Genomic DNA, 27833 nt, shown 5'->3' on the forward strand with positions numbered 1-27833 from the left:
GCAAGCAGGCTTACCAGTTAAAATACAGGATGATACCCGGTTCAGTATGAACTTTCAGATAAATAACAAGTCATTTTTTTAGGATAACTATATCCCATGTGATATTTGTGACTGGTACGAGCCTATTTCATGCAATATTTGTGGTTAGTATAACCATGTGATATTTGGGACATATTGCTACTGCAATGATTGTTTATCTGAAATTCAAATTTACCGAGCACCTTGTATTATTATTGCCAAATCTGGCAACTGTAGCCATTAGGTCACCCAGGTTCCCTCTGTCTTGTAGTCTGTATCCACATGGTTAGACCTGCATCAACCCCACCCTGTCCTTGTCCCAACCTGTGGGAGGGGACAAGTAAAGGGCAAGCGACCTGAAGCCAAACATCACATCCGTTCACACCCCATTGGCCAAAATTAGTCCCCTGGCTACACTGCAGGAGATGTGAGATGCTCTAGCTAGTGGCTGTGTGCGCTCTCAAACTCTTGGCTAGAGCTCTTATTGTCAAAAGAAGAAGAGAAGAAAGAATCCTGGGGGAAAATTTGAGGTCTCAGCCATATTCAATGTGCTCATTAAGATGAGGGTTGCAGTTGCATTTCACAGATGAGTCAACTGAGGCTCAGAGTTGGACTCACACGTATAAAGTGACGTGGCTATTTAATGAGAGATCCTGAACGCATGTGTTATGATTCTTAGAGCAGAGTGCTTTCCAGCATCCAGCAACCAGGCTCACGTCTTTACAGAAATACATTTTGATCTTGGTAGGCAGAAGGGGCTTTGGAGTCTGCCACAGCTGGGTTTAAGTCCCAGCTCCAGCATATTAGAGCTCTGTGACCTTGGGCAAGTCATTTACTTACAACTTTTTTTTAGCTTCTACTTTTTCATCTGTAAATGGAGAGTCATATTGACCTCTGGTTGTTGTGGACGGAAAATGAGTAATGTATATAAATGACTCACCAAGGTGCCCAACGCATAGAAAACGTTGGGCCCGTGAAGCTGCTGCCACTGTTGGTGTCGTCCCTGCCATCAGCTGTCACTCAGGCCTTCTGTAGACCCGGTCCTGCACCTCAGAGTGAGGATAAGGCCCCCTCTCCAGCTACTGAGGTGCAGTCACTTGAGCAGAGGTGGGGTGAGGTCTTGCTGGTTTTTCTCAGTGGAGCATGGCCCTCCTTTGACCCAAAGCCCCGTGGCGCTTCCTGGCTCACAGCAGGGGAGAGTAGAATGGAAGGAGTCCAGGGAATATTGCCAGAAAAGTGCTGTTTCCCCACTTAATTTTACATATGGCCCAGACCGTGTCTGGTCTGTAATTTACTAAATTCATAGAATGTACATTCTATTGTCAAACAAATATTTATTTTAAAGTTTTTATTTTTTTAATTTTTTTGGAGTATAGTTGATTTACAGTGTTGTGTTACTTTTAGGTGTACAGCAAGTGATTCAGTTACACATGTACATATATTTGTTATTTTTCAGACTGTTTTCTCATATAGGTTATCCCAGAATATTGAGTAGAGTTCCCCGTGCTATCCAGTAGGTCCTTGCTGGTTATCTGTCTTGCCTATAGTAATGTGTGTGTGTTCATCCCAAGCTCCTGATTTATCCCTCCCCCACCCGCCACCATGTTTCCCCTTTGATGAGCATAAGTTTGTTTTGGTTATCTGTAAGTCTTTCTGTTTTGTAAATAAGTTCATCTGTATCATTTTTTAAAATTAGATCCCACATATAAGCGATATCATGACATTTGCCTTTCTCTGTCTGACTTCCTTCACTTAGTGTTCTATCAAACAAATATTTAATGGTACATGCAGCCCTGTGCCATTTCTGAGTGAGCTCTGGGAGGCCTGCCCTCCCCGCTCTCAAAATCCAGTTGCGAGAAATGTCCACACAGGCTCCATGACCAGCACCTCCTGGGTCCGTAAAAGGACTCACGGTCTGTTCCTTTAGGGTGAAATTTGTGGGACTTGGAGAATGTGCTGCCATTATAATTCTGTTGTCTTTGGCTGTTAAATGGCATCAGAAAACCTATTCCTATATTAAGAAGCATCCACTGTAACAGATCGTGCTTTGGATTTACTTTGTAATCAAGGGAACAATATCTCTTTAGTTGTCCCTATTGTTGAGGCCTCCGAAACTCACTTCGGAAGTGATAGTGCCTCTTATAACAGCAGTAAATACGAGGCTTAGCTGTTGTTAAATATGGCAGGAGAGAGCGAGGGAGCTTATTTGCTCTGCTGAGGGCTTCCACAGAGATCACTCAAGGGCTTCTAAATACTCCAGCTGCTCTTCACGTTTGTTGTTTGGCCTCTTGTCAATAGGCGCTTGTGCTCGTATTGTGCAGGAGGAAATGTTGGCATTCAGAAGTTCCGTTCGGTGAAGTAGTACCACAGTTTCTCTGTTCGGTTTTTGATTTTACAAAGAGCCTAAGTTGAATGCATGGACTCATGGGCTTTCTCTTTCAACCCACAGCTATTTCTGTAGTCTTCACTGTAAGCTATGCATATATTATAAGTATTTAAAATTGTATCTGGGCTTTGCAAGTATCTGATGCATTGGGCCAATGCCCCGTTGTCCCGTGTTGTAAATTTTAAGAATCTATCAGCAGAAATGAAAGTAAAGCTTAGGAGCAATTTTAGGCTACAGAGCTAAAAGGGGAGGACAGGTGGACTAATGAATCTTTTGGGGTCCACTTCAGCAAGAGCCCACTTAGTGATTAATGAAAACACTGATAGAGAAGATTGAATGACTCTTGGTTTATCAAGTTATTAGAGAATGTAATTGACAGCTCCGCTTCTGTAATAAGCATAGGCCTATAGACCCAGAAAAAGGAAGAAAAGATCAAATAAGAGACATTGGTCTAGAAGTAACTTCTATTTAGGAAAGAATAATTTGCCTCAGCATCCCAATACTAAGCTCCTTTATCTTCACGCCATTGTATTATATTGGTAATTATATTGGTAAACTGTAAAACTAAGACCCAGAAAGTTGTAGATTGTAACTGTGCTTCCAAACTTGGTTGAAAAGTCAGGCCCTGGATTGTGGTTATTCTATCATGTTAAATCGATTTTAGTAACTTGGATTTCACCTAAATGGTGGGAAATTTCAGATAGCATTTTCCTCTCCAAAGATAAACACATGTCTCTAATTGTCTTACAATGATAATGAGAATTGGAGTGCTTTGATAAGCTCTTTCCCACCTGAATGGAATTTTCTGATTTTGAGACTAATTGCTGTGGGAACCAGATGGTACTGCAATAGTTTAGATTACTGTGTGTTCAGTGGCTTCCGGCAATCATGCAACCGCATTTTTAAATTTCTCCGCCTCCACACTTCTTCCTGAGACATCAGTCTGCCAACAAATCCATCACAAAACAGATGTTCTTGTTAAACTGATGAGAAGGGAATAACCTTTCTTCGAGAGACTGTCACATTATGTTAACCTTTATTATTACGTGCATCTAGATCATGCAGCGGGGGTAAGCTTAAGCCATTTTTATTTGTCATGCCTTTCTATAAAGAGGAAAAAAACAAGTTGTCTAATTGCAAAGGAAGCCTTGCTTCTTTGATCACACTTTTCATATTCTTGGTGACTTTCGTAGATCTCTTAAAAATCACCAACTTGAGGATCAAGTTTGTGAAACTACATACTTTGGGAGATAACCTTTTGGATTCCAGAATGGAAATCAGAGAAAAGTACTATTACGCGGTTTACGATATGGTGATTCGAGGAAACTGCTTCTGCTATGGCCACGCCAGCGAGTGTGCCCCGGTGGATGGATTCCACACAGAAGGAGAAGGAATGGTAAGTACACGTTCCAGGCAGCTTCCTCCTTCGTACGGGTGATTCTAAAAAGCAGATGAAAGCTAGTATTACCTTTTTATTTGGGGTCTTATTTTTCCAGACCGCTATTTAGTCTTTTGTACCATTCCAGTGGTTTGTTTTTTTTTTTTTTCCTTTTCTGTTTGCTGATTTTCTTGGACTACGAGAATATAAAGAATACTCATTTCATAGACACTGAATTTTTGGAAATTGTCCCTGTGGGCTGCTGCCACAGTAGATATTTTAGTCAGTAAGGATTAAAAAGTTTTCTACGTGACAGTCACATCTTCCTTTACTTGAGGGAATATTAAAAACCACAAGCATTCTAGCCTGCATGCCAGAAGGCATAAATTGACCTCAGCCCAGAGAACCTGGAAATTTGAACCTGGAACCATGGACACCCTTTAGGAGTCAAATGGACTTTGTTTCTTGATCTTCTAGTTTTATTCTTTTCCTACTTTTATGCTGTATTTTCAAATTATGTAATTTTAAAACTAGGGGACTTGGGTAACTTGCCAAATGGGTAATGTTAGGATATTTTACCAGTTTCTAAGTGAATTGTTGATTCTTGTTAGAAGAGACCAGAGTTTAAGTAATTTGCCAAAGGGCCCTATGTAAGTACATGGCAGATGCGAGTTGAAATCTTGCTCTCCTGACTGCACCAGGGCCTCCACTGGACTGTGGGCCTCGCTTCCTTTTTTTTTAATTAAATAAATATTTTTATTTATTTTTTTTGAATTTTATTGTGTTTATTTTTTTATACAGCAGGTTCTTATTAGTTATCCATTTTATACATATTAGTGTATACATGTCAATCTCAATCTCCCAATTCATCCCACCACCAGCTCACCCCCCTGCCACTTTCTCCCCTTGGTGTCCATACATTTGTTCTCTACATCTGTGTCTCTTTCTGCCCTGCAAACCGGTTCGTCTGTACCATTTTTCTAGGTTCCACATATATGCGTTAATATACGATATTTGTTTTTCTCTTTCTGATTTACTTCGCTCTGTATGACAGTCTCTAGATCCATCCATGTCTCTACAAATGACTCAGTTTCGTTCCTTTTTATGGCTGAGTAATATTCCGTTGTATGTATGTACCACATCTTCTTTATCCATTCGTCTGTCGATGGGCATTTAGGTTGCTTCCATGACTGGCTATTGTAAATAGTGCTGCAATGAACATTGGGGTGCATGTGTCTTTTTGAATTATGGTTTTCTCTGGGTATATGCCCAGTCATGGGATTGCTGGGTCATATGGTAATTCTATTTTTAGTTTTTTAAGGAACCTCCATACTGTTCTCCCTAGTGGCTGTATCCATTTACATTCCCACAAACAGTGCAAGAGGGTTCCCTTTCCTCCACACCCTCTCCATCATTTGTTGTTTGTAGATTTTCTGATGATGCCCATTCTAACTGGTGTGAGGTGATACCTCATTGTAGTTTTGATTTGCATTTCTCTAATAATTAGTGATGTTGAGCAGCTTTTCATGTGCTTCTTGGCCATTTGTATGCTTTGGAGAACTGTCTATTTAGGTCTTCTGCCCATTGCTTGATTGGCTTGTTTTTTAATATTGAGCTGCATGAGCTGTTTATATATTTTGGAGATTAATCCTTTGTCCGTTGATTCACTTGCAAATGTTTTCTCCCATTCTGAGGGTTGTCTTTTCGTCTTGTTTGTAGTTTCCTTTGCTTTGCAAAAGCTTTTAAGTTTCATTAGGTCCCATTTGTTTATTTGTTTTTATTTCCATTACTCTAAGAGGTGGATCAAAAAAGATCTTGGTGTGATTTATGTCAAAGAGTGTTAGTCCTGTTTTCCTCTAAGAGTTTTAGAGTGTCCAGTGTTACATTTAGGTCTGTAATCCATTTTGAGCTTTATTTTTGTGTATGATGTTAGGGAGTATTCTAATTTCATTCTTTTACATGTAGCTGTCCAGTTTTCCCAGCACCACTATTGAAGAGGCTGTCTTTTCTCCATCGTATATCCTTGCCTCCTTTGTCATAGATTAATTGACCATAGGTACGTGGGTTTATTTCTGGGCTCTCTATCCTGTTCCATTGATCTGTATTTCTGTTTTTGTGCCAGTACCATATTGTCTTGATTACTGTAGCTTTGTAGTATAGTCTGAAGTCAGAGAGCCTGATTCCTACAGCTCCCTTTTTTTCCCTCAAGACTGCTTTGGCTATTCAGTGTCTTTTGTGTCTCCATACAAATTTTAAGATTTTTTGTTCTAGTTCCTTAAAAAATGCCATTGGTAATTTGATAGGGATTGCATTGAATCTGTAGATTGCCTTGGGTAATAGTCATTTTCACAATATTGATTCTTCCAATCCAAGAACATGGTGTATCTCTCTATCTGTTGGTATTGTCTTTAATTTCTTTCATCAGTGTCTTACAGTTTTCTGCATATAGGTCTTTTGTCTCCCTAGGTAGGTTTATTCCTAGGTATTTTATTCTTTTTGTTGCAGTGGTAAATGGCAGTGTTTCCTTAATTTCTGTTTCAGATTTTTCATCATTAGTATATAGGAATGCAAGAGATTTCTGTGCATTAATTTTTTAACCTGCAACTTTACCAAATTCATTGATTAGCTCTAGTAGTTTTCTGGTAGCATCTTTAGGATTCTCTGTGTATAGTATCATGTCATGTGCAAACAGTGACAATTTTACTTCTTCTTTTCCATTTGTATTCCTTTTATTTTTCTTCTCTGATTGCCGTGGCTAGGACTTCCAAAACTATGTTGAATAATAGTGGTGAGAGTGGACATCCTTGTCTTGTTCTTGATCTTAGAAGAAACGCTTTCAGTTTTTCACCATTGAGAATGATGTTTGCTATGGGTTTGTCGTATATGGCCTTTATTATGTTGAGGTAGGTACCCTCTATGCCCACTTTCTGGAGAGTTTTTATCATAAATGGGTGTTGAATTTTGTCAGAAGCTTTTTCTGCATCTATTGAGATGATCGTATGGTTTTTATTCTTCAATTTGTTAATATGGTGTATCACATTGATTGATTTGCATATATTGATGAATCCTTGCACCCCTGGGATAAATCCCACTTGACTCTGCACTGGGGCCTCCACTGGGCTGTGGGCCTTGCTTCTTGACGAAAGGCGTGCCTTGCTTAGTTGATGTTGGCCTTTCCAAAAATTGTTAGTCCTCATCTAAGAAGGTGAAGGGGCAGGTCTGACTTGTATTCAACAGTCTAAAACTTCTGCCTTCCCTTTACTCTATTTAGAACCTTTATTGCACAGATAAAGTTGAATTTTTAACAGAGCCTGAAGGGAGAATATGTCCTTCTAATCTTTTTGCTCCGTCTTTCAGAGAGTGCCAGGTAGATGATATTTACTTCTCAGAGTAACAGATCCTGCGTGTAGCTAACCTCATGTAGTCACGTCACTACCATGCGTCTCACAGTGTGTTGTACTGTTGATTCGGATGCCATAGGGTCCTGTGGTATGGGCTTTGGGACTGGTTTAAGTCTATGAAAACCACCTTATAATGGGAGGAATTTAGTCTTCTGCTAACTGCACTCTTGTCAAGGTGGGTTCAGGGTGGACCTGTCTGTCCTGTTTCTGAATTCCATCCTGTAGAAACTAGTGTTACGGTGAGGGATCCGTGAACGTGCATATTTGCTCGACGGAAAGAATTGATTTATCATTTATGTGCCTCAGGGGCTCCAGTGTGACTGGTGGTGTGGTGTAAGAGAGCACATCGTGGTCCCTTCCTGAAGCGAAATAATCTGTATCTTTTTCTGGCATTTTATATTTCTTTCCTTAAAAATGTAAATGTGGTAACTGATTAATTCTTAAAATTTCATTTTGGGTTGAAAAAACATTTTTAAGTGCTGAGCCGGAAGTCAAAAGCCAGACAAAGCAAGCAGAGAAAACCTGTCTTTTGTATGGCATGGGGTAAAGCTTGCAGTAAATTGAGTTGGTTCCCGGTGGTGTGTACACATTTAGTTCTCCATTATAACTTTTGTTGGTTTCTATTATAATAGATTTTTTTAAACTGTTAAGTAACTAGTTTGTTTTTTTAAAAAATTTTTAAGTGACTAATTTTGTTCTTCTGTGTTTTTTCTCATCAATACTTCAATAAGAATATCTATCGAGTACCCATTATATAGCAGGAACTGTTCCTAGAGTTGGGAATTACGGCCATCAATAAGACAGGACTCACCGGGGGGAAGGGGCAAAATAAAAACAAAGAAGCCCTCATTGTGGTGCGCTACAGATGAGGATTAGTATCCGAAGGGGTTGATATTTTCCATTGATTGTGGGAAAGGTCTGGCCGTTAGTATATCTCTTCCTTCGCTTTTTTCTGTTTTTGTAACTTTCAAGGTTCACGGACACTGCATGTGCAGGCATAACACCAAGGGCTTAAACTGTGAACAGTGCATGGATTTCTACCATGATTTACCTTGGAGACCCGCCGAAGGTCGAAACAGCAATGCCTGTAAAAGTAAGTCTCAGGCGTACGTTCTGAATCAGTTCAGAGCCCGGTGTCCATTTTTGGAGTAGAGATGCTGTAACAGTACACTGGTCCGCAAAAGGAAGAAAAGTTACTACCCTTTTCTCAGCCTCACCCTGATAATCCCAGGAAGCCACTATCCAGTCTGTTAAATTCATCAATTAGTATTTGAGCAGCACCTGTGTGTTTGGCAGATTTAGTAGAAGACAGATGCCATCCCTGACACTGTACCTGTTTTTAAGGCAAGATGACCATGAGCGAACAGTGAATGAAAACAGTCGTGTGGTGGATCAGTAAGGTCTAAAAGAGGTGGAGTATTTGTCAGCCTTGTTTCTGTGCCAGCCCAGCTGCAGCCTGTGGCATCTTTCCATCCACCCATCCCTCCCGGTGCTATTCTCTGGGCAGAGGGGTAGTTTGAAACACCACCACCCTGCCCCCCCCCCCCACGGTGATTCTGATAGACTTATCATCCCTGCCAGGCGTGCTGTCTCTGCCCCCACTGAGGACTGTTCTAGGAGCTCAGAAAACAGCGAGGGCTGGAGTGGTCAAGGTTTTGTTAGTAAGGACGACCAGCTGGCCCTTAACAAATAGTTAGGATTGTTTAGGTAAAGAGAAGAAAGTGCAGGGGGTGGGGAGGGGGGAGGTGGAAGGGAGTTCAGATAAGGAGAACACAAAACACAAGGCTCTAAGGGCATTCTCACGACACCAGGGTTTAATTCATGATTCTGGGCTTTAATTAAACCAACGTATCCAGGGCACGATGACACAGTCCCTCCCTACAGGATGGATCAGGCCAGTGTGTAGAGCCCCGTGAGGGCCCCAGTGACAGAAGCTTCACTGTGAGAAGACAAGAGTCGTCGATGGGGGTTGTTGAGCGTGAGAGAGCGATGGTTAAAGCTGGGTTGGACCAAGAGAACTCCGCCGAATGGGCTAGAGGAGGGACAGAATGACCCAAGAAGGCCGGCTGGATGGCTGTTAAGGGTCTGATAAACAGAACCTGGCCCGGTGTGGTGGTGGGAATGACGAGCAAGGGAATCCGGCCTTCATACCATGTTCCTCAAAGCCGGCAGCCCAGACAGTCTTCCCCAGGAACATACCGCCTAGAAAACCCTCTGGAGGGACGTATTCCCGTCCCACCCTGAGCATGGCCCAAGCGCTTTTCCACGCAGTGCGGCCTTCCTGTGAGTGAGCCTCCAAGGGGACTTCCCCCAGCACTTTTCAGCTTTTTATAGCCCATTCTTTTCCAAAGAGGGCAAGTGAGGTTATTTCATAAAGGTCACACTCGGAAGGTTTCCAGCATGGCTTAGGATTTAAACTGATGTCATAAGCAGATGTGTCCTTTTCACCGCCAGCACCTTCTTGTTAATTGCCATTTCACCTGAACTTCGTCCCCAGTTTCCAAAATGAGCTTCCTTCCCACCAACCCCATCCTCCCCCGGTAAGTAGATTGAAAAGGCCTTTCCTGCCGTCGGTCTTGTCTTGCAGAATGTAACTGCAACGAACATTCCAGCTCTTGCCACTTCGACATGGCGGTCTACCTGGCCACTGGCAACGTCAGCGGAGGGGTGTGTGATGAGTGTCAGCACAACACGATGGGGCGCAACTGCGAGCAGTGCAAACCGTTTTACTACCAGCACCCAGAGAGAGACATCCGGGATCCTAATCTCTGTGAACGTATGTGGGGAGAGGTCACGAGGGGGGGCCTGTTTAGGTCAGCTTTCAGCTTGAATAGTCTGGTGGTCACAGTCCTTCTCTTGGGACTCAGACCCAGCCTTATTTTAGCTGCTGTATAGGATGCCGGGGGTAGAATTTACTTAGTAGTCCAGCCTTTTTGCGTCTATTTTTGTGACATTTGGAGGGATGAAGGGAATACGTGTATTTCTACATAAACACACACATTGGTTTACCTCATGCTTCTGATTCTCCTTAGAATGTACCTGTGACCCAGCTGGTTCTCAGAACAAGGGAGTCTGTGACAGTTACACGGATTTTTCTGCCGGTCTCATTGCTGGTCAGTGTCGGTGTAAATTACATGTGGAAGGAGAACATTGTGATACCTGCAAAGAAGGCTTCTATGGTTTAAGCACTGAAGATCCATTTGGTTGTAAATGTAAGTATATGTGTTCAAAAAGTTTGGGAGTTCTCATGTGCACGTAATTCCCATTTTACTTTGCAATTCTTAATCCATTCGACTACTACAGACTCACTTGGTTTGTGTTTCTTTACTTCATTTTATCTTTAATGAAGCTTGTACTTGCAGTCCTCTGGGAACGATTCCTGGCAGGAATCCTTGTGATTCTGAGACTGGTTACTGCTACTGTAAGCGTCTGGTGACAGGACAGCATTGTGACCAGTGTCTGGTAGGTAAATCGTAATTACATGGGATGGGTGGTTTGTGAATATGACATTTCAGTAGAGAACGATTTTCACAGTTGTAGGTTCTACCATCACGCTTTTATGTAAATATTAATATTAAAAGACACAAGTAGACCATTCACAAAAGAGGAATTACTAATTTTGACAAGATATTCACCATCGCTGTTAGAGTTGCAGAATAAAACCACAGTGAAGTACCATCTTTACAGACAAAATTAACAAAAGCTTTTTAAAAAAATAGGAATGCTGACTGTTAAGTGAGGACATAGTGAGAGCCGGGTACTCGTGTGCTACTGATGGAAATACAGACTAGTTCATACTTTGTGAAAAGTGTTTTGCAGATGTGTATCCATAGGCTGTAGAAATGTGCATCCCCTTTGACCCGGTAATCCCACTTCTGGGAATCTATCCTAATGAAATAATCAGAAAGTTGGACAAAGATGTATTCACCAGAAGACTCATCGCATCTTTTATTAATCATAACAAAAATAACTTGGAAGCAACAGTAGGGAAAATAGTTAAATAAATTTGGGTGTTGCTATGCAGTGTGATATTTGGTTGCCATTGAAAATGATGATAACATGAGGAAATGCTTATGCTGGTGTAAAAAAAAGTATATAAAAGAACACAGGATGTGAGTAGTTTCTTGACTAGGGAAAAAGTTCATCAAGAAAAACAAAATCTGGAAGGAAATAGACCAAAAAGTTGACTGTAGTGATTATGGGTAGAGTAATTATGAGTGTAATTTTTAAAAATTATATTTTAATATCTTTTAAAACATTTTTGTGATTGCTTTCATATTACTGTCTCACTGCCAGAGTAATTCCAGTGAAGAAAATTGGCATGTTTGCTGCTAGCTCATGTTAATTCTTGGATGAAGGCTATTTGCAGGGCAAAGAAACTGCTGTGATCTGGGGTTACCATGTGGGTATGTGCAAACCTCTCTGACCCCAGTGACCCACAGCTTGGGTTCTTTATGCTAGAATACTCCTACTCACACCTATTGTAGGCTTTCTCCTTCCACGGTGCAGATAAACGTTTGGTGGAACGTCCAAAACACGCCATAACTTGTCTCTTGCTGAGTCTATTGTGTAATTACAGGAACCCCCCTTTAGATGTTTAATCTTTTGTTCTGCAGCCAGAGCACTGGGGCTTAAGCAATGACTTGGATGGATGTCGACCTTGTGACTGTGACCTTGGGGGAGCCTTAAACAATAGGTGAGTGGAGCTGCTCTGACACTCTTGCGCTCAGTCACCCCTAGGGTCCTTGCGACCTCTAGGACGAGGGTGACTTTTGGTGTCTCCTAAGAAGATAGGCAGAGTGCATTCACCTTTGCTTTGAATGCCCGATAATCACTTTTACCTGCGCTCTCACAGTTTTCAAAGGTTTGTTCATTCCAAGAGTTAGCTTTGAAGCCTTCTCTAGTCTTTATGTTTCTTGGGTTTTTTATTTTGCTTTTTCATGTTTCTTTAGTTTTTGTCTTTTTTTTTAATTGAAGTATAGTTGAGTTACAATACTGTGTTATTTTCAGGTGTTCAGCACAATGTTTCAGTTATATATGTATATATTCAGTTATATATGTGTATATTCAGTTGTATATATATGTTCTTCAGATTCTCTTCTCTTATAGTTTATTATAAAATATTGAGTATAGTTCCATGTGTTATATAGTTGGTCCTTGTTGGTTATTGTTTCTTGGTTTTTAATAGTGTTATTTGTTTTGTATTTTACTTTTCAGTATTTTTTAAATTATGGAAACAGTGTATGCCTGTGGTTTTAAAAAAAAATTCAAACAGTTCAGACAGGTATCCTGCCTTTTTTCCCCACCAAGTTCCATTGCCTTGAAGTACCACCGTTAAGTTTCTTGTGTCTCTCTAGAAATTAATAATAGTGCTCAAAATACCTGTAAAAATGACAGTTTTTTTCTTCCTCTCATTTCTTTTGAAATCATCTTAGGTGTTACTTTTTAAACAAGACAAGTACAAAGGAATATAGTCCATGATTTCCTACTTAGCTTAACAGACATTTTTTATAAATCAAAGTAATGTATGTATGTACATTACTCTGAAACTGGTTTTTTTAATCTAGAATTTGTTTTTTATGTCAGCATCTATTCATCTACCTCTTTTTGTGTGTTCCATCATGTGATAGTTCCATGATTTATTGATTTCCGTTGTTTGGGTTTTTTTCTTTTCAAAAATGTTGCAGTGAATATCCTTGTTGGTAACCTCGATGAATGTTTGTAGACATATCTATAGATTGGGTTCCCAGCGATGGAAGTGCCAAGTCAAAGTACATGTGCATTTTCTGTTTTACTAGAGAATGTCAGAGTGTTCTCCAGACATATGGTGCTAGTCTATTTTCCTCCCAACCAGTTACAAATACCTTCTTCCCCAACCCCCCACCAGCAGCTGGTATCATCAAAACTTTTATTTTCACCAGTTTAAAAGATGGAAAATGCAGTCCCATTTTCATTTGTGTAAAGGCTCTTCACTTTATTCTTCACTATTTCCTTTTTTCCAGCTTGCGGATACATTAATGAAAATTACATACAATAATTTTAGTGACTTAATTAAATATGTTGGTATTCCTTGAATTGGTGAGACATGACCCTCTCCTCAAAATGATCAAAGTACACATTTCGGCAAGATGTTCAGTTTGTGGGAGTTGGATTAATTACCTTTGAGTCGTCTCTGTGTGTTACTGGATGAGATTCAGAACATCTGGTAAAAATAGCATAAGTGACTGTTGGGAGGGTAGACAGATGTTTCCTTGTGGCCCAGGATCTTCCCCGGGAGAACGTGCTGAATTCATTGAGTAAGCCTCATGGGTTCAAAAACTGACTCTCTTACAGGAAGATTTCCCAACACTGTAGTAGTCTGCTTGGGCAGGAATGAGATTTTAGGCAGCAAGAACATGTTCTTTTTGGCCTCCGTATTTGGGTTTGTTCTGTTCCAGATCGTGCAGTAAACTTGGGACAGCATGTCGCCTCCGGAACTCCAGGGTGAATGCTTGTTCTTAGAAAACCTCCAGAGGGGAGGACGCAAGGATAGTTCCATAAAGGAGGAAAGCAAGACCAACTGCTCTCTCTGCTGATGAAATCACTTCCCTGACTTCCCTTGGTGACCCCCAGAACACACGCTGATGATTCCTTTAGTAACTGATTCCTCAATTCAAAGCTCTGGGCACTCCGAAAATGCTTCTCGATTAGAGGAAAGTGGCATACGTAACTCTCCAAATTATGTCCTAAACTCAGGAATGTCCTGTGTTCCTTTACACTAAACGGTTTTTTGTTGCTTACACTCCCTTACTCTCTCTCGCTCGTCCACACGTGCTTCCTGTCTCTAAATGCACCCACGCACAGCCCCTGGCCTGCCCCTAATCTCTCCTGCAAAAAATGTGCAAAAACCAGAATGTGCTAGTCAAGAGAGTTTGTGAAACAAAACATTTTAGTGAAGCTTTTTTTTTCAATTTTGATTGGAGTAGAGCTGCTTTACAATGTTTTGTTAGTTTCTGCTGTACAGCAAAGTGAATCAGTTATACATGTGTACGTATATCCTTTAGTGAAGATTTTAAAGTGGGTAATTTGTTCTTTCTAGCATGATGGATGAAATAGATGCCTTATCTTTTGGCATCATTGGTGGGGGAAGAAAAGAAACTTTCAAGATGCCTCTAGTCTTGTGAACCTTCGGTGTTTTATAGTCATCCTTTTCAAGGTTGTTTTTCCCCACAGGACTTTAAGAGTCCCACAGAGGTGACAGAGGCTGTGTCTTCTAAAGCACCAGTTCTTCTAGAATGCTCGGTGCATAGCAGATGCTCAGGATCGTCCTTGCTGAATGACTGATTTGTTGCACAGTCATAAATATCTTCCACCTGACAGTATTATTGTACTTTGCTTTGCCTCAGACACATGTTGAATAAATGTTGACTGAGTAAAAGAATTTGACAAAAAAAAGATTTTTATGATACAAAAATTAAACATGCCCCCTCGGGAGAGGCAATCTCTAAATCAATCCCAAAACATTCCTTATTTACCTTGGCTAGGGCTAGATTAAGTGTAAAGTCATTAAGTGGAAAAAGTTTTTAAATGTTTTGTTTAATGAGCTGAGTGGCTTTTGGTAGAACAATTAAAGTGTGTAATCCATGCCTGTTATATTGACAGCTAGTCTGAACTTCGGAATATTTTAAAGTAAGAACTAATTGATTTAAATAATGTGACTCAAACCAGGTTAATAACGTTTGGCCTGGTAGATAACCTGCTTTTTTTTTTTTTAATTATTTATTTTGGCTCATCGGGTCTTAGTTGCGGCATGCGAGATCTTCGTTGAGGCAGGCGGGATCTTTTGTTGAGGCGCACGGGCTTCTCTCTAGTTGTGGCGTGCGGGTTTTCTCTTCTCTGGTTGTGGCACGAGGGTTCCAGAATGCTTGGGCTCTGTAGTGTGCGGCACGCAGGCTCTCTAGTTCAGGTGTGCGAGCTCAGTAGTTGTGGTCATGGCATGTGGGATCTTAGTTCTCCGACCAGGGATCAAACCCGCATCCCCTGCATTGCAAGGCGTTTACCGCTGGACCAGTGGGGAAGTCCCCTAACCTGCTTTAATGAATAAGAGTGGTTGCTAAGTAAATGCTGCTTGCAACTGTTTAAGACGTTGAAAAATAGAAGCAGTCTTACAGCATCCTTCAAAATTATTTCATCAGTTAAATTTAGGACTTTGCTATCTGGCTTGAAGCCCACCACTTTCTTCTGAGACTTTGCTATCTGGCTTGAAGCTCATCACTTTCTTCTGAAGATCTCTCCTTTCTCCTTCTTAGACTGAAGGCCCCAATCCTCCCTTAAATGTGAAAACGCATTACTTCTGCATCTTTGTTAGCACTCATTCTGCTTTGTGTTATAGCTGTTTGTCTTTGAAAGGTCTCTTTGGACAGGGATTTTGTCTTAGCTGTTTTTGCATATTCTTTTGTCCCCAGCCCATTGATAGGTGCTCAGTAAATGAGCTGAAATTTATTGTACTTCGAAACCAGAGCAGAACTTAGTAGATATTTTCATCAATGTATGGGATAACTGTGGTGTATCGAACTCTTTGTTAATTGCTGTGGCAGCTGGACATAAAGAGATTATCGAACATAGCTCCTACCCTTTAAGAACCTATTCTAGTTGTAGGGGAATTGGCGGTGGGGGTTGGGTAGAGGGGTGGTGGGAAAGCTGCTCTGGATAGAAGGGAGGGTGCTGCCTGCTCATCACTGGGGAACCAGCTCTTACTTGTAATCAGTATTTTGGAGGAGATTTCAGCGTTGAACAGAGTAGTGGTCCTTATGAATGATGATTTTTATCCTTTAATGTTTTTCTTTTGCTTTATTTCTTAGTAGTAAAGTTGAGATTGTACAGTATTCTCCCTGCTCATCACTGTTTAAATGAAAGGGTTTTCCTTCCAAGAGTTGCCAGTTGCTACATTTATGAGAAATCTGTGCTTTTGAGAAACGATCTTTTTATAAAATTTATTTTATTGACGTATAGTTGATTTACAATGTTGTATTTCTGATGTACAGCAAAGTGATTCAGTTATACATTCCTATACATTCTTTTTCATGTTCTTTTCCATTATGGTTTATCACAGTAGATTGAATATAATTCCCGGTGCTATACAGTAAAACGTTGTTTATCCATCCTATACATAATAGTTTGCATCTGCTCAACCTAAACTTCTAATCCATCACTCCCCCTCCCCGCCCCCGGCAACCACAAGTCTGTTCTCTGTCTGTGTGTCTGTTTCTGTTTTGTGGATAAGTTTATTTGTGTAATATTTTAGATTCCACAGGTAAGTGACATCATGAGATTTTTGTCTTTGTCTGACTTACTTTGCTTAGTATGATAATCTCTAGGTCCATCCATGTTGCTGTATATGGCATCATTTCATTCTTTTTTTATGGCTGAGTAGTATTCCATTGTGTATACATGTACCACATCTTCTTTATTCATTCATCTGCCAATGGACATTTAGGTTGTTTCCATGTTTTGGCTATTGTAAATAGTGCTGCTATGAACGTGGGGGTGCATGTATCTTTTCTTTTTTTTTCTTTTTAAGAATCAATTTTATTTTTTGGCTGCGTTGGGTCTGTGTTGCTGCACGCGGGCTTTCTCTAGTTGTGACGAGCAGGGGCTACTCTTTGTTGTGGTGCGCGGGCTTCTCACTGTGGTGGCTTCTCTTGTTGCGGAGCACGGGCTCTAGGCGTGCGGGCTTCAGTAGTTGTGGCTCGCGGGCTCTAGAGCGCAGGCTCAGTAGTTGTGCACAGGCTTAGCTGTGCACAGGCTTAGCTGCTCCACGGCATGTGGAATCTTCCCGGACCAGGGATCGAACTCGTGTTTCCTGCATTGGCAGGCGGATTCTTTACCACTGCATCACCAGGGAAGTCCGCATGTATCTTTTCGAATTATGGTTTTCTCTGGATATATGCCCAGGAGTGGGATTGCTTGATCATATAGCAACTCTATTTTTAGTTTTTTAAGGAACCTCCATACTTTTCTCCACAGTGGCTGCACCAACTTACATTCCCACCAACAGTGTAGGAGGGGTCCCTTTTGAGAAATAATCTTGGCCTTTACCCTTTGAGGAAAAAAATAGGGCCTGTGTTAGGTTTCTGTTGCTGCCATAACAAATTATCACCACTTAGTGGCCTAAAGCAACATAAATTTATTATCTTAACAGTCCTGTATGTCAGACACCATCTCGGGGACTAAAATCAAGGTGTCGGTAGGGCCACGTTTCCACCTGAAGGTTCTGGGGACTTTTTCAGTTTGGTTGTAGGATGCAGTTCCTGTCTTCCTGCTGGCTGTCAGCTGGGGGCTGTTCCCAGCTTCTAGAAACTGCCCACGTTCCTTGCCTCTTTCTTTCACCTTCACAACCAACAGCAGTGGGTCAGATCATCCTCGTGCCACAGCTCTGACCCACTCCTCTGCTTTCCTCTGCTGCTTCTGAAGATTCATGTGATTCGCTTGGGCCCACCTGGGTAACCCAGGATAATCCCCCATCTCAAGGTCCTTAACCTTGATCTCATTAGGAAAGGCCTTTGTGCCACATGAGGTAACATATCCACAGATTCCAGGGCTGAGGATGTGGACATCTTTGGGAGTCATTATGCTGCCTGCCACGGGCCCTGATATATTGTGTTTTATGTCTTTATTCTACCTAACTGATCCAATGAATTGCATCTGTATCTAGTTACAGGGAAATTGGGGGGGGGGAACATACAGCATCGTCAGATGTACCATTTCTATCTGGTGTCCCCTCATCTCCTCAGGTGAGCAGTGTCTTCCTCTCACCTGCCGTTCTTTGCTCTTAGCTCTGTGTGGGCACTGCCTGCATTTTGATTGGTTGTACTGGTCAGTTGCTTTACTGTTTATCCCCCTTGGTTAGACTGGAAGTGCTTTAGGGCAGGAACTATATTTTTCTCCCATTTTTCTTTCTCCATATCATTTCACTGGAAATATTGGACTTAACAAGGAAGGTAGGATTGGTTCAGAAGAGAGTTGACAGGGACTTCCCTGGCAGTCCAGGGGTTAAAACTCTGCACTTCCACTGCCGGGGTCACAGGTTGGATCCCTGGTTGGGGAACTAAGATCCTGCATGCCGCGAGGTGCAGCCTAAAAAAGAAATAAAGAGCTGAGGTGACTGAAATGGGAGAGTCTGGACGCCAGGAAGCACGGCTGTCAAGGCTAATATCTGCTCAGTAAATATTTGTGGAAGAGTATGAGTGTGGCTCAGCTAAAGCCAAGGGTGGACGCCCGAAAGAGAAGCAGTTGTTTTCAGAGGAGGGGCTCTAGAGGCTGCGGGAAACCAGGCAGAGGCTTCGTGACTTGATAGAAGAAGAAACAGCTGTGGGTTTGGGGGAAGGCGGGGCTTTGGGAAGGTTGGTTTGGCCATGTAGCTGGATGATCTGGGCAGCGGGGAGAGAGAGGAACTGGAGAGATCAGCTCGGGAGGTGTAGAACGATGACACGTGGGACTAGGGTAGCCGCAGTGACAATGAGAGGAAAAAGCCGGGTCGAGAACCGTCTTGAAATAACACGTGTTATATTGAGGATAAAGGGAAGATAACGTCTCACCTACATCAGAGGAATATTTTTTAATTGAAGTATAGTTGATTTACAATGTGTTTTATATACACTCACACACACACATTCTTTTTTATATTCTTTTCTGTCATGGTTTATCACAGGAGATTGCATAGAGTTCCCTGTGCTCTACAGCAGGACCTGTTGTTTATCCATTCTCTGTATAATAGTTTGCATCTGCTAATGCCAACCTCCCAATCCATCCCTTCCCCCTCTCCCCCTTGGCAAGCACAAGTCTGTTCTACATCAGAGTAATTTTAAATCTGCTGACGGAAATAGCAGAGCTGAAGATAAGTCTGTGTGAGGTGGCGAACAGTTTGGGACAGGATGAATTAGAGGTGATGGCTGGGCAAACCATGGAAACGTCCCATTCACGGCCGGAGGGGTCCAACCAGAGCACAGTTGTGAGTCAGAAGTGAGAGCTGTAGGTGAGGGCCACCTGCATGGAGGCAGGTAAAGCCCCAAGAACGAGTTCACCAAAGGGGAGCAGGTGTTGAGTGGGGGCCACGCCTACGGGTGACAGGTGTTCAAGTGTGTGGACACAGACGTGTGGCTGTGGAGCTGACATGAGGGGAATTCCCCGCACAGGGTCAGGTCCTCGTGAGTTGTTTCTTCTTTCCAACTGTGCTGCGGGTAAAAGCCTCTTGGGAGTCTGCCCGCTGCCTCTATCCTTGCCTTCCTTGGCTTGTTCTCTAGTATTGGATGGCATCGGGAAGAATCTGGGTGTTTTCTTCTTTGGTGGCTCACGTTTGAGACATCTGTTCCCTCAGTAAACATCTGCTGGGGAGGAAAGGGATTTTCCTTTGTCCCTGTGATGTCATGTGTGACGCCTGAATTTTGGGAAATGGCTTTTGGTGGATTAGCTCGAAAGAGGTCTAGGTCCTAATTGGAACAAGCTTGCCTCCTCTGGGAATTGTCTACAGGATGTCGAGTGTGTTCTTACCCCTGTAGGATAAAAACTATTTACATGACATAAAGGAAGACTTCAGCTGGACCGTGACAGGGCTGTTTGGGGTGTTTTTAATAAAGCTCTGAGTGTTCAGTCTTCCTGTGAGTTGTAACTTGCCTTAGATATTTGGTTTAAAATGAACTTTGGGATGAGAAAAAAAAAAAGAACTCTGGGAATAGGTTTAAAGTAACAATTCCAAATCACATCTTGACTTTAATGAAGTCAAAATGGATGCATGTAATTCAGGGCTTTTTCTTTTTTGTTGTTGAAGTATAGTTGATTTACAATGTTTCAGGTATAGAGCAAAGTTGTCAATAATTGTCCAACAAGAGAGGAAGTGATCAATGTCTTAACAATAAAGATAGCAAACAACTGAGGCCTCAGAAGGCACCATTTGAGAGGAGGAGAGGGAGGGAACCACACAAGCCTTCACGAAGGGATGACAGTTGAAAAATCAGGAGGATTTGAAGACACAGCGCGTCAACTTTAATGAACACCTACTTTGTGATCAGCTTAGTTGTTGATGTGTCGCGTACATCATTTCTCTTGCAAGGAGGCAGTGGCACGACGGAGAAGGCGGTTCCTTCTATGGGTTGGGGAGTGATGGTCAGGAAACACCACAGCGGGAGGGATTTGTGAGCTGAATCTTGAAAGAACAGTGGGTAGATCTTTGCTGGGTAAATAAGGGATCAGGGCGTTCCAGGCTGCAGGAACAACACAAGCAAAGGCAAGGGGTCATGAGTCCCCCAGTGCATTGGAAAAACTCTTAAGTAGTTCAGTGTGGTTGGAGAGGCGAGGGCAGAGGCGAGGCTAGGAAGGTAGGGAAGCTGGTGGGGGCCTGGTGTGCCTCCCCAAGGCCATCGTGCCTGGAAGTGATGTGGTTAATGCATCTCATAAGCGTCATTCAGGTAGCTCTGGGGGAGGTGGAAGTTCAGGTTGAGAAGTTGGAAGATTGGCAATAAGGATACCAATTAGAGGACTGTAACTGCTTTTACTGTGAGCGAGAGAGAGAAGAAAGGCATAGCCTAGTCAGTGCAAAGCGGGGAGAGGATACACAAGATGCTAGGAGGGGGCTTCCCTGGTGGCGCAGTGGTTGAGAGTCCGCCTGCCGATGCAGGGGACACGGGTTCATGCCCCGGTCTGGGAAGATCCCACATGCCGCGGAGCGGCTGGGCCCGTGAGCCATGGCTGCTGAGCCTGCGCGTCCGGAGCCTGTGCTCCGCAACGGGAGAGGCCACAACAATGAGAGGCCCGCGTACCGCAAAAAAAAAAAAAAAAGATGCTAGGAGGGGAAATAACCAAATTTGGTTCCTGATGGACTATGCAGAAGGGAGCTAGAGAAGAACCTCTGGGTTCTGATGTGGTCGACTCTGGGTGGTGGAGTCTTCTCCCAGCAGAGAACGTGGGAGGGACTGGGTGCTGCTTTCTGGGATCTCTGATGAGCCTCTGGGACAGCTAAGTTGGAGCTGTCCTTCTGGGAGCTGGGTATTTAGATGTGAGGCCCAGGAAAAGGGGTTGCATTTGCAAAAGATATATCAACGCAAGAACCTATGTGATAACTACAGAAAACCTTAACGTGGCACAGCTGGGGCATAGTCAAGAGAGCAAGGGAGATAAAACCGAAAGACCAGGCCACTGAGAGCTTTCAACCTCAGGAGACTGGGATTAATTTGTAGGCAGTGTTTCCTTCCATGTACTTATTTTTTGAAGGAAGTAAGAAAACCCTACCTGAATGTTTCACCCCACTTACTATTTAATGGCAAACGTGGATCTGCTTCCAGTGGGTTCACTATGAATGTGGTGAGCACAACTGACCAGCTCTCCTTCCTTTCCAGTTGCTCTGCAGAGTCAGGCCAGTGCGTCTGCAAACCCCACATGATCGGACGCCAGTGCAACGGAGTGGAATCTGGTTACTACTTCCCCACCTTGGATCACTACCTCTACGAAGCAGAAGAAGCCAACTTGGGGCCTGTAAGTAGGGGGGTGCTGGCCAGGTGGGTAAAGCAGAGTATGGGGGGCGGGCAGTAATGGCAATACACATTTTGTAAAGAGACCAAGTAAGAAGCATCTCGTCAGTGAGCACAAGATAAGGGCCAGGAGCAGGCCTTCTTGAGAACAGTCGTATTTAAAGTGTAAGTAAATCCGTAACGCAGAAGGAGACTTTGGAATATTCACTAGTAAGGCTTTTGGTGTTTTTAGGCAGGTGGGTTGTTGTTTTTTTTTTTTTCTTTTTCCATTCTTTTCTCTACGGGTTAGCGCCAGAGTTAGCTGGCATAGTAAATATTCAGAGAGGATATTGCTTCAGTTTCCTAATGCTGTGTAACAAGCCGTGCCAGAAGTTAGCGGCTTCAGATACATGTCTGGCACGTCAGCTGGGACGGCGGAAACAGCTGGCGGCCAGCTGGGTGCTGTTCTCCAAGCAGCTGTCTTGAGCTTCCTCACAGCATGGAGGTGTCTGGACAGTGAGAATTCTTACCTGGCATCTGGAGGAGGAAACAAACTGCCAGGTCTCTCAAGGTCTGGGCTGAGAAGTACCAGAATGTCGTTTTCTCACACTTCGCTGGTCACAAGGCACAAGGCCCGACCAGATTCGAGGGCAGGGGAACATAGGTCCCACCTCATGATGGGTAAGGCCGCACACACATGCATTACAGGGAATGAAGGACTTCATCTCTGGAGGTAGCTGATCACGGTTACTGTGTGTAATCCTGTGAACAAACTCAAATGCACGAGTTAAGCAACTCAAACTGATCCATTGTCAGCCTTACGATCAGAATTCACTCATCGGTAGTGAACATTCGTGGTTGTAACAGGTTTCCTCACTTGTACGTGGCGCCTGAAACAAATACCAATGAGAATGACAGAAATACATCCTCTAGATATCGGGCTAGCCCTGTGGAAATCTGGGACATACCTGGTCACTCCTAGGCTTGCTAGTAACAGCATTTGGGATGTTCTCTTTCCTTCCGTCGTGCTCATTTTCCTGGTTATATCATAGAAGATATATCCTAAGCCTTAAGCCCATCTCCAATGTCCCAAGACTACCTCAACCTAAAAACTGAAAAGAAACCAATTACCTGTTTATAAAGCGAAAAATGATACAGTCTACTGGAAAATTTGACTGCAAAAAATGGGTTTAGTATCTACAGTTTTGGGCCTTTGGGTGACTCCAGATTTCTTTGACTGTTACCTTGAATTCCATCTCAAGTAAAGCATCAGTCCTGTCCCCTTGTCCTCAGGGGGTCAGCATAGTGGAGCGGCAGTATATCCAGGACCGTATTCCTTCCTGGACTGGAGCAGGCTTCGTCCGAGTGCCTGAAGGGGCTTATTTGGAGTTCTTCATCGACAACATACCATATTCTATGGAGTATGACATCCTAATTCGCTATGAGCCACAGGTAACCCCTTGGTAGACTAATGCGGGGGGGTTATTGGTAGAAGAATCTTTCTTCTAATGGACACTATGTGTTTGTGAATTGTGGAGGGCGCGTTGTAACAGAGGGAACTCTCTCTGACTTTCTCTGCTCCTTGGAAGTAAAAATGTACATTTTTCTTCAGTTTCACAAACATGTAGTGATCTCCTTGTTAGGCACTTAGCCTTGCTGAGAACTGAGGTGGTGATGAGAATGTGCCAGGTTCTCTCCTTGCCTCGATGGCCGGCCCTGCCCAGGGATGGACACATGTCCCTAACTGCTATCAAAGGTGGGAAGTCTAAGAGCAGAGACACAAACAGTGCTGCAAGATGAGAGGTTCATACCAGCCGGACTGGCCAGGGGCTGCCGAAATGTTTACTAAAGAGTCAGTTGGAGGCCTTAAAACAGAGGTGGAATTTTGCCCCAAGAGGAAGTAAGGAATAGTATAAGCAGTGGAGAAGGGGGTGTTTTGAGCATCCTTCCACATAGCCAGGTAAGGGATATGGTTGGAGATGCTGTTAGGAGAAATGCTGGGATCAGTAAATGAACTTGGACTCTATACTAACAGGAAGCTGTCCAAGGGTTTTGGGCAAGGGATTGTCATTATCTAAGCTGTGGGGCTTTGGGTTTTTCTTTTTTTCTTCTTTTTTGCTTTTAAGTCAGAGAAAGACGAATATATATCGCTTACATGTGGAATCTAAAATACGATAGAAATGAACTTATCTACAAAACAGAAGTAGACGCGCAGACATAGAAAACAAATTTACGGTTACTAAAGGGAAAGTGGGGGAGGGGGATGCATTAGGAGTTTGGGATTAATGGATGCACACTACTGTATATAAAATAGATAACCAACAAGGACCTCCTGTATAGCGCAGGGAACTATATTCAGTATCTTGTAATAACCTATAACGGAAAAGAATCTGAAGAAGAATAGATAGATACATATGTATAACTGAATCACTTTGCTGTACACCTGAAACTAACACAACGTTGTAAGTCAACTCTACTCCAATAAAAGATAATAATAATAAGCTGTGTTTTAAGGTGGATGAAAAGGGACGTTGGGAGAGGCAGGGAGAGCAGTGGGAGGCTGTTGGAGTGTCCACGTGGGAAGGGGCTCGGGCTGGAACTGCGGTAATAGCCGAGGGAATGGTCAAGAGGGAAGGGAAACGCAAGCGAGTGTTTCCCATTTAAACTTGGCAAAAGATGGATGGATGGTTGGATCCATCCAAACAGACAGGCAGCAGTGGGCCAGCTCGGTTGGTCTTTCCGATCATCTGTTTCCTACTGTAGCTCCCCGACCACTGGGAGAAAGCTGTCATCACAGTGCAGCGACCTGGGAAGATTCCATCCAGCAGCCGATGTGGAAACACTGTTCCTGATGATGACAACCAGGTGGTGTCCCTATCGCCTGGCTCCAGGTCAGTGTGACAGTGGTTTGCAGCTCAACAGAACCCGCATGCAAATTAATTCTTTTTCTCATGTCTCGCCTGGTGAGTTGCACAGTTACCATTTTGGGGCCATGAGCCAAACATGGACTGTTCCTTCCTTTGGGATGATCTATGTGGAGCTTTTGATGGCTTGGATACTTAAAGGCGCACCTTTGGTTGTTATTTTTCTCTTTTGTTTCGGGGCAGGTATGTGGTCCTCCCCCGCCCCGTGTGCTTGGAGAAGGGTGTGAACTACACAGTGAGGTTAGAGCTGCCCCAGTATACCTCCTCGGACAGCAATGTGGACAGCCCCTACACGCTGATCGATTCTGTAAGTGGAGGTCGTTTCTGACGAGCAGGGAGGACTGGGCAGTAAGCGTGCATCACCTTCCCCAGAGAGTTTTGTGGAGGGTAATGCTGAGAGGTGAGGCAGAGTCATTCTTTCTGCCTCCGAGGCCACTTTGCTTATTTATTTTAATAAAACTCCACCCTCTGGAAAGGATCTACTCAAGACGATCCTTCCTGAAAATAGGAAGTGTCTTAACGATGACATTTCAAAACCCATCAAACTTTGTAAGAGGTCTCTAAACTTTTGCTGGCAAGAATATTTAAGAATGAAAAGGTTTTCACTTGACTCCATGAGTCTGTTTTGTTTTTTTTTTTTTTCAAGAGTCAAAGAAGCACTTGGGGTTTTTTATGTGTTTGCTTGCGTTAATTGATGACCTGGGACAACCCCCGTAAGAACAGTGTATTGTTCTGTTTTCTTCCTAGCTTGTTCTCATGCCATTCTGTAAGTCGCTGGACATCTTCACTGTGGGAGGCTCAGGAGATGGGGTCGTCACCAACAGTGCCTGGGAAACCTTTCAGAGATACCGATGTCTGGAGAACAGCAGAAGCGTCGTGAAGACTCCGATGACCGATGTTTGCAGAAACATCATCTTTAGCATTTCCGCCCTGTTACACCAGACAGGCCTGGGTAGGTATTACTGCTGCTGCTTCTGCCCCTTCTTTCTCAAGAGGCGTGAGGACGCTTGACATCACGAGGTACGTTGGCAGGCATGTCCTATAGTTCTGTGTTAGGCAGTCAGCCCAAAGGAAATAGTGTCTCAACTACAGTTGGTGTTTGTTTCTTTAAGAGCATGTTAGTGATAGAGCACCACTGACAATGGACTCAGTCATCAAGTAACACACAAAGAATAGGGGACTAGGGAAAGGTCCCGGAGACTTTCCATACGCAGGGTGGGGAGTTGGGATGGAATGACAGCACCCCGTAACTGAAATTGATATTTTGCTCTTTGAAAGGTCACTGGGCTTTTGTTGAAGGTCTTGTGATATTTGAGCTTTGAAGGCAAGGAGAGAAAACCTTAATGACCTCCTTCCTAGAAAAACCGCTTTTACCTGTCAACTCCGGCTCCTGCCACTTCCCTGGCACCCAGCCGAGGGAGGATACCGCTTTAAATGGGAATTCTGAACAAGCTAAGGTGCTCTTGGGGGGAGGATTGGGAAGGGCCCCAGCAAAAGGACAGACCAGTGCAGAGCCAAGTGGTCCTCACTGGGCTCATCGCTGTGGGGAGCACGGCCACCCTGGGTCACAGGCTTTTTTTTTTTTTTTTTAAATTTTTAAAAAATTTTTATTGGAGTATAGTTGAAACTAATACAACATTAGTGTACAGCAAAGTGAATCAGTTATACATATCCACTCTTTTATTTTTTTAAGATTCTTTTCCCATATAGGCCATTGCAGAGTGTTGAGTAGCGTTCCCTGTGCTATGCAGCAGGTTTCTATTAGTTATCTATTTTATATTTAGTAGTGTGTATATGTCAATCCCAACCTCCCAGTTTATCCCTCCCCCGCTATCCCCTGGTAACCAGAAATTTGTTTGTAACCAGAGTCACATCTGTGACTCTACTTCTGTTTTGTAAATAAGTTCATTTGTACCTTTTTTTTTAGATTCCACCTATAAGTGATACCATATGATATTTGCATTTCTGTGTCTGGCTTAACTTCACCCAGTATGACAATCTCTAGGTCCATCCGTGTTGCCGCAAATGGCATCATTTTGTTCTTTTTTATGGCTGAGTAATATTCTGTTGTATATAGGGTCATGGGCTCTTGCCTCTCTCCTCTGCAGCTTGTGAGTGTGACCCTCAGGGCTCCTTAAGTTCCGTCTGCGACCCCAGCGGAGGCCAGTGTCAGTGCCGGCCAAACGTGGTTGGAAGAAGGTGTGACAGATGTGCGCCCGGCACCTTTGGCTTTGGCCCCAGTGGGTGCAAATGTAAGTTGATCAGAATTGTAACGTATTCTTTCAGATCATGAGGCGTACTAGCATGGGTTCCATAGCTTCAGAAGGCATGCTGCACTCTGGAAATTGACCACAGGGGCCCATGAGCATTCTGCACTGGGCAGGGGGGGACTGGCCTGTGTAAGGGGTGTGTTTGCATTTAATGCGTTTTTCAGCTGGTCCCTTGGTTGCCTATTTCCTCAGCTTGTGAGTGCCACCTGCAAGGATCTGTCAATGCTTTCTGTGACCCCATCACTGGCCAGTGCCACTGTTTCCAGGGGGTGTACACGCGGCAGTGTGACCGCTGCTTACCCGGGTACTGGGGCTTTCCAAGCTGCCAGCCCTGCCAGTGCAACGGCCATGCAGATGACTGCGACTCAGTGACAGGGGAATGCCTGAGCTGCCAGGACTACACCACGGGGCATAACTGTGAAAGGTACACGCAGCCTTTTGAAAGTAAAGAGAATGAGATTGTTTCTGGCTGAGCAAACAGCATCTTAGACAAACCACAGAATGAGTCTCTACCAGTCTCCAGATGGCTCTTTCATTTCCGATCACCTCGGTATTTATTTTCTAGGAACTCGTTCATTTATACAGAACAGATTTAGCTTGCACCCTCTGCGTGCCAGGCATTGTTCAAGGGCTCGGGGGGGTGGATACAACAGAGAACAGAACTGATGTGAGTCTGCCCTCTTTGGAGAGTCTTTCTAGAGGTCACCTTAAGGCTGTACAGAAATCATCTCTCTGTCTCAGCAGATCCTGGCCTAGGATGAGAGTTGTGAAATGTTAACGCCTAATTTAGGTCAAAGTAGAAACCAAATGCAAATGAGGATTAGTCATTTTAGATGGTTTTGTTCTTTGGAAACATGTTATGCAGCTACAGCCCACATAAAATGTGCACAAGCAGATCTTTCTCCGGTTAGCAGATGTTAATTGCATAATTATTATGGATGTAGTGCACTGCACTAAGGGATAGTAAAAATTGGAC

The 27833-nt window shown here is 43.3% G+C and overlaps 1 protein-coding gene across 1 annotated transcript in view; it reads left to right on the forward strand.

Annotated features, from left to right (window-relative positions):
* The window catches only part of LAMB1 (laminin subunit beta 1), a 73556-nt gene that overhangs the window by 15925 nt on the left and 29798 nt on the right, over positions 1-27833 (forward strand). The window contains exons 8-20 of the mRNA XM_060020240.1: positions 3598-3800; positions 8156-8276; positions 9771-9959; positions 10216-10395; positions 10533-10645; positions 11800-11879; positions 21553-21688; positions 22957-23115; positions 24427-24554; positions 24771-24894; positions 25335-25539; positions 26696-26839; positions 27050-27281. Of these exons, the coding sequence (XP_059876223.1) occupies positions 3598-3800; positions 8156-8276; positions 9771-9959; positions 10216-10395; positions 10533-10645; positions 11800-11879; positions 21553-21688; positions 22957-23115; positions 24427-24554; positions 24771-24894; positions 25335-25539; positions 26696-26839; positions 27050-27281 (2014 nt within the window). The remainder of the gene's footprint in view (positions 1-3597; positions 3801-8155; positions 8277-9770; positions 9960-10215; positions 10396-10532; positions 10646-11799; positions 11880-21552; positions 21689-22956; positions 23116-24426; positions 24555-24770; positions 24895-25334; positions 25540-26695; positions 26840-27049; positions 27282-27833) is intronic.

The sequence above is a fragment of the Delphinus delphis genome, chromosome 9 (genome assembly GCF_949987515.2).
Source record: "Delphinus delphis chromosome 9, mDelDel1.2, whole genome shotgun sequence".
In the NCBI taxonomy this organism is placed as follows: domain Eukaryota; kingdom Metazoa; phylum Chordata; class Mammalia; order Artiodactyla; family Delphinidae; genus Delphinus; species Delphinus delphis.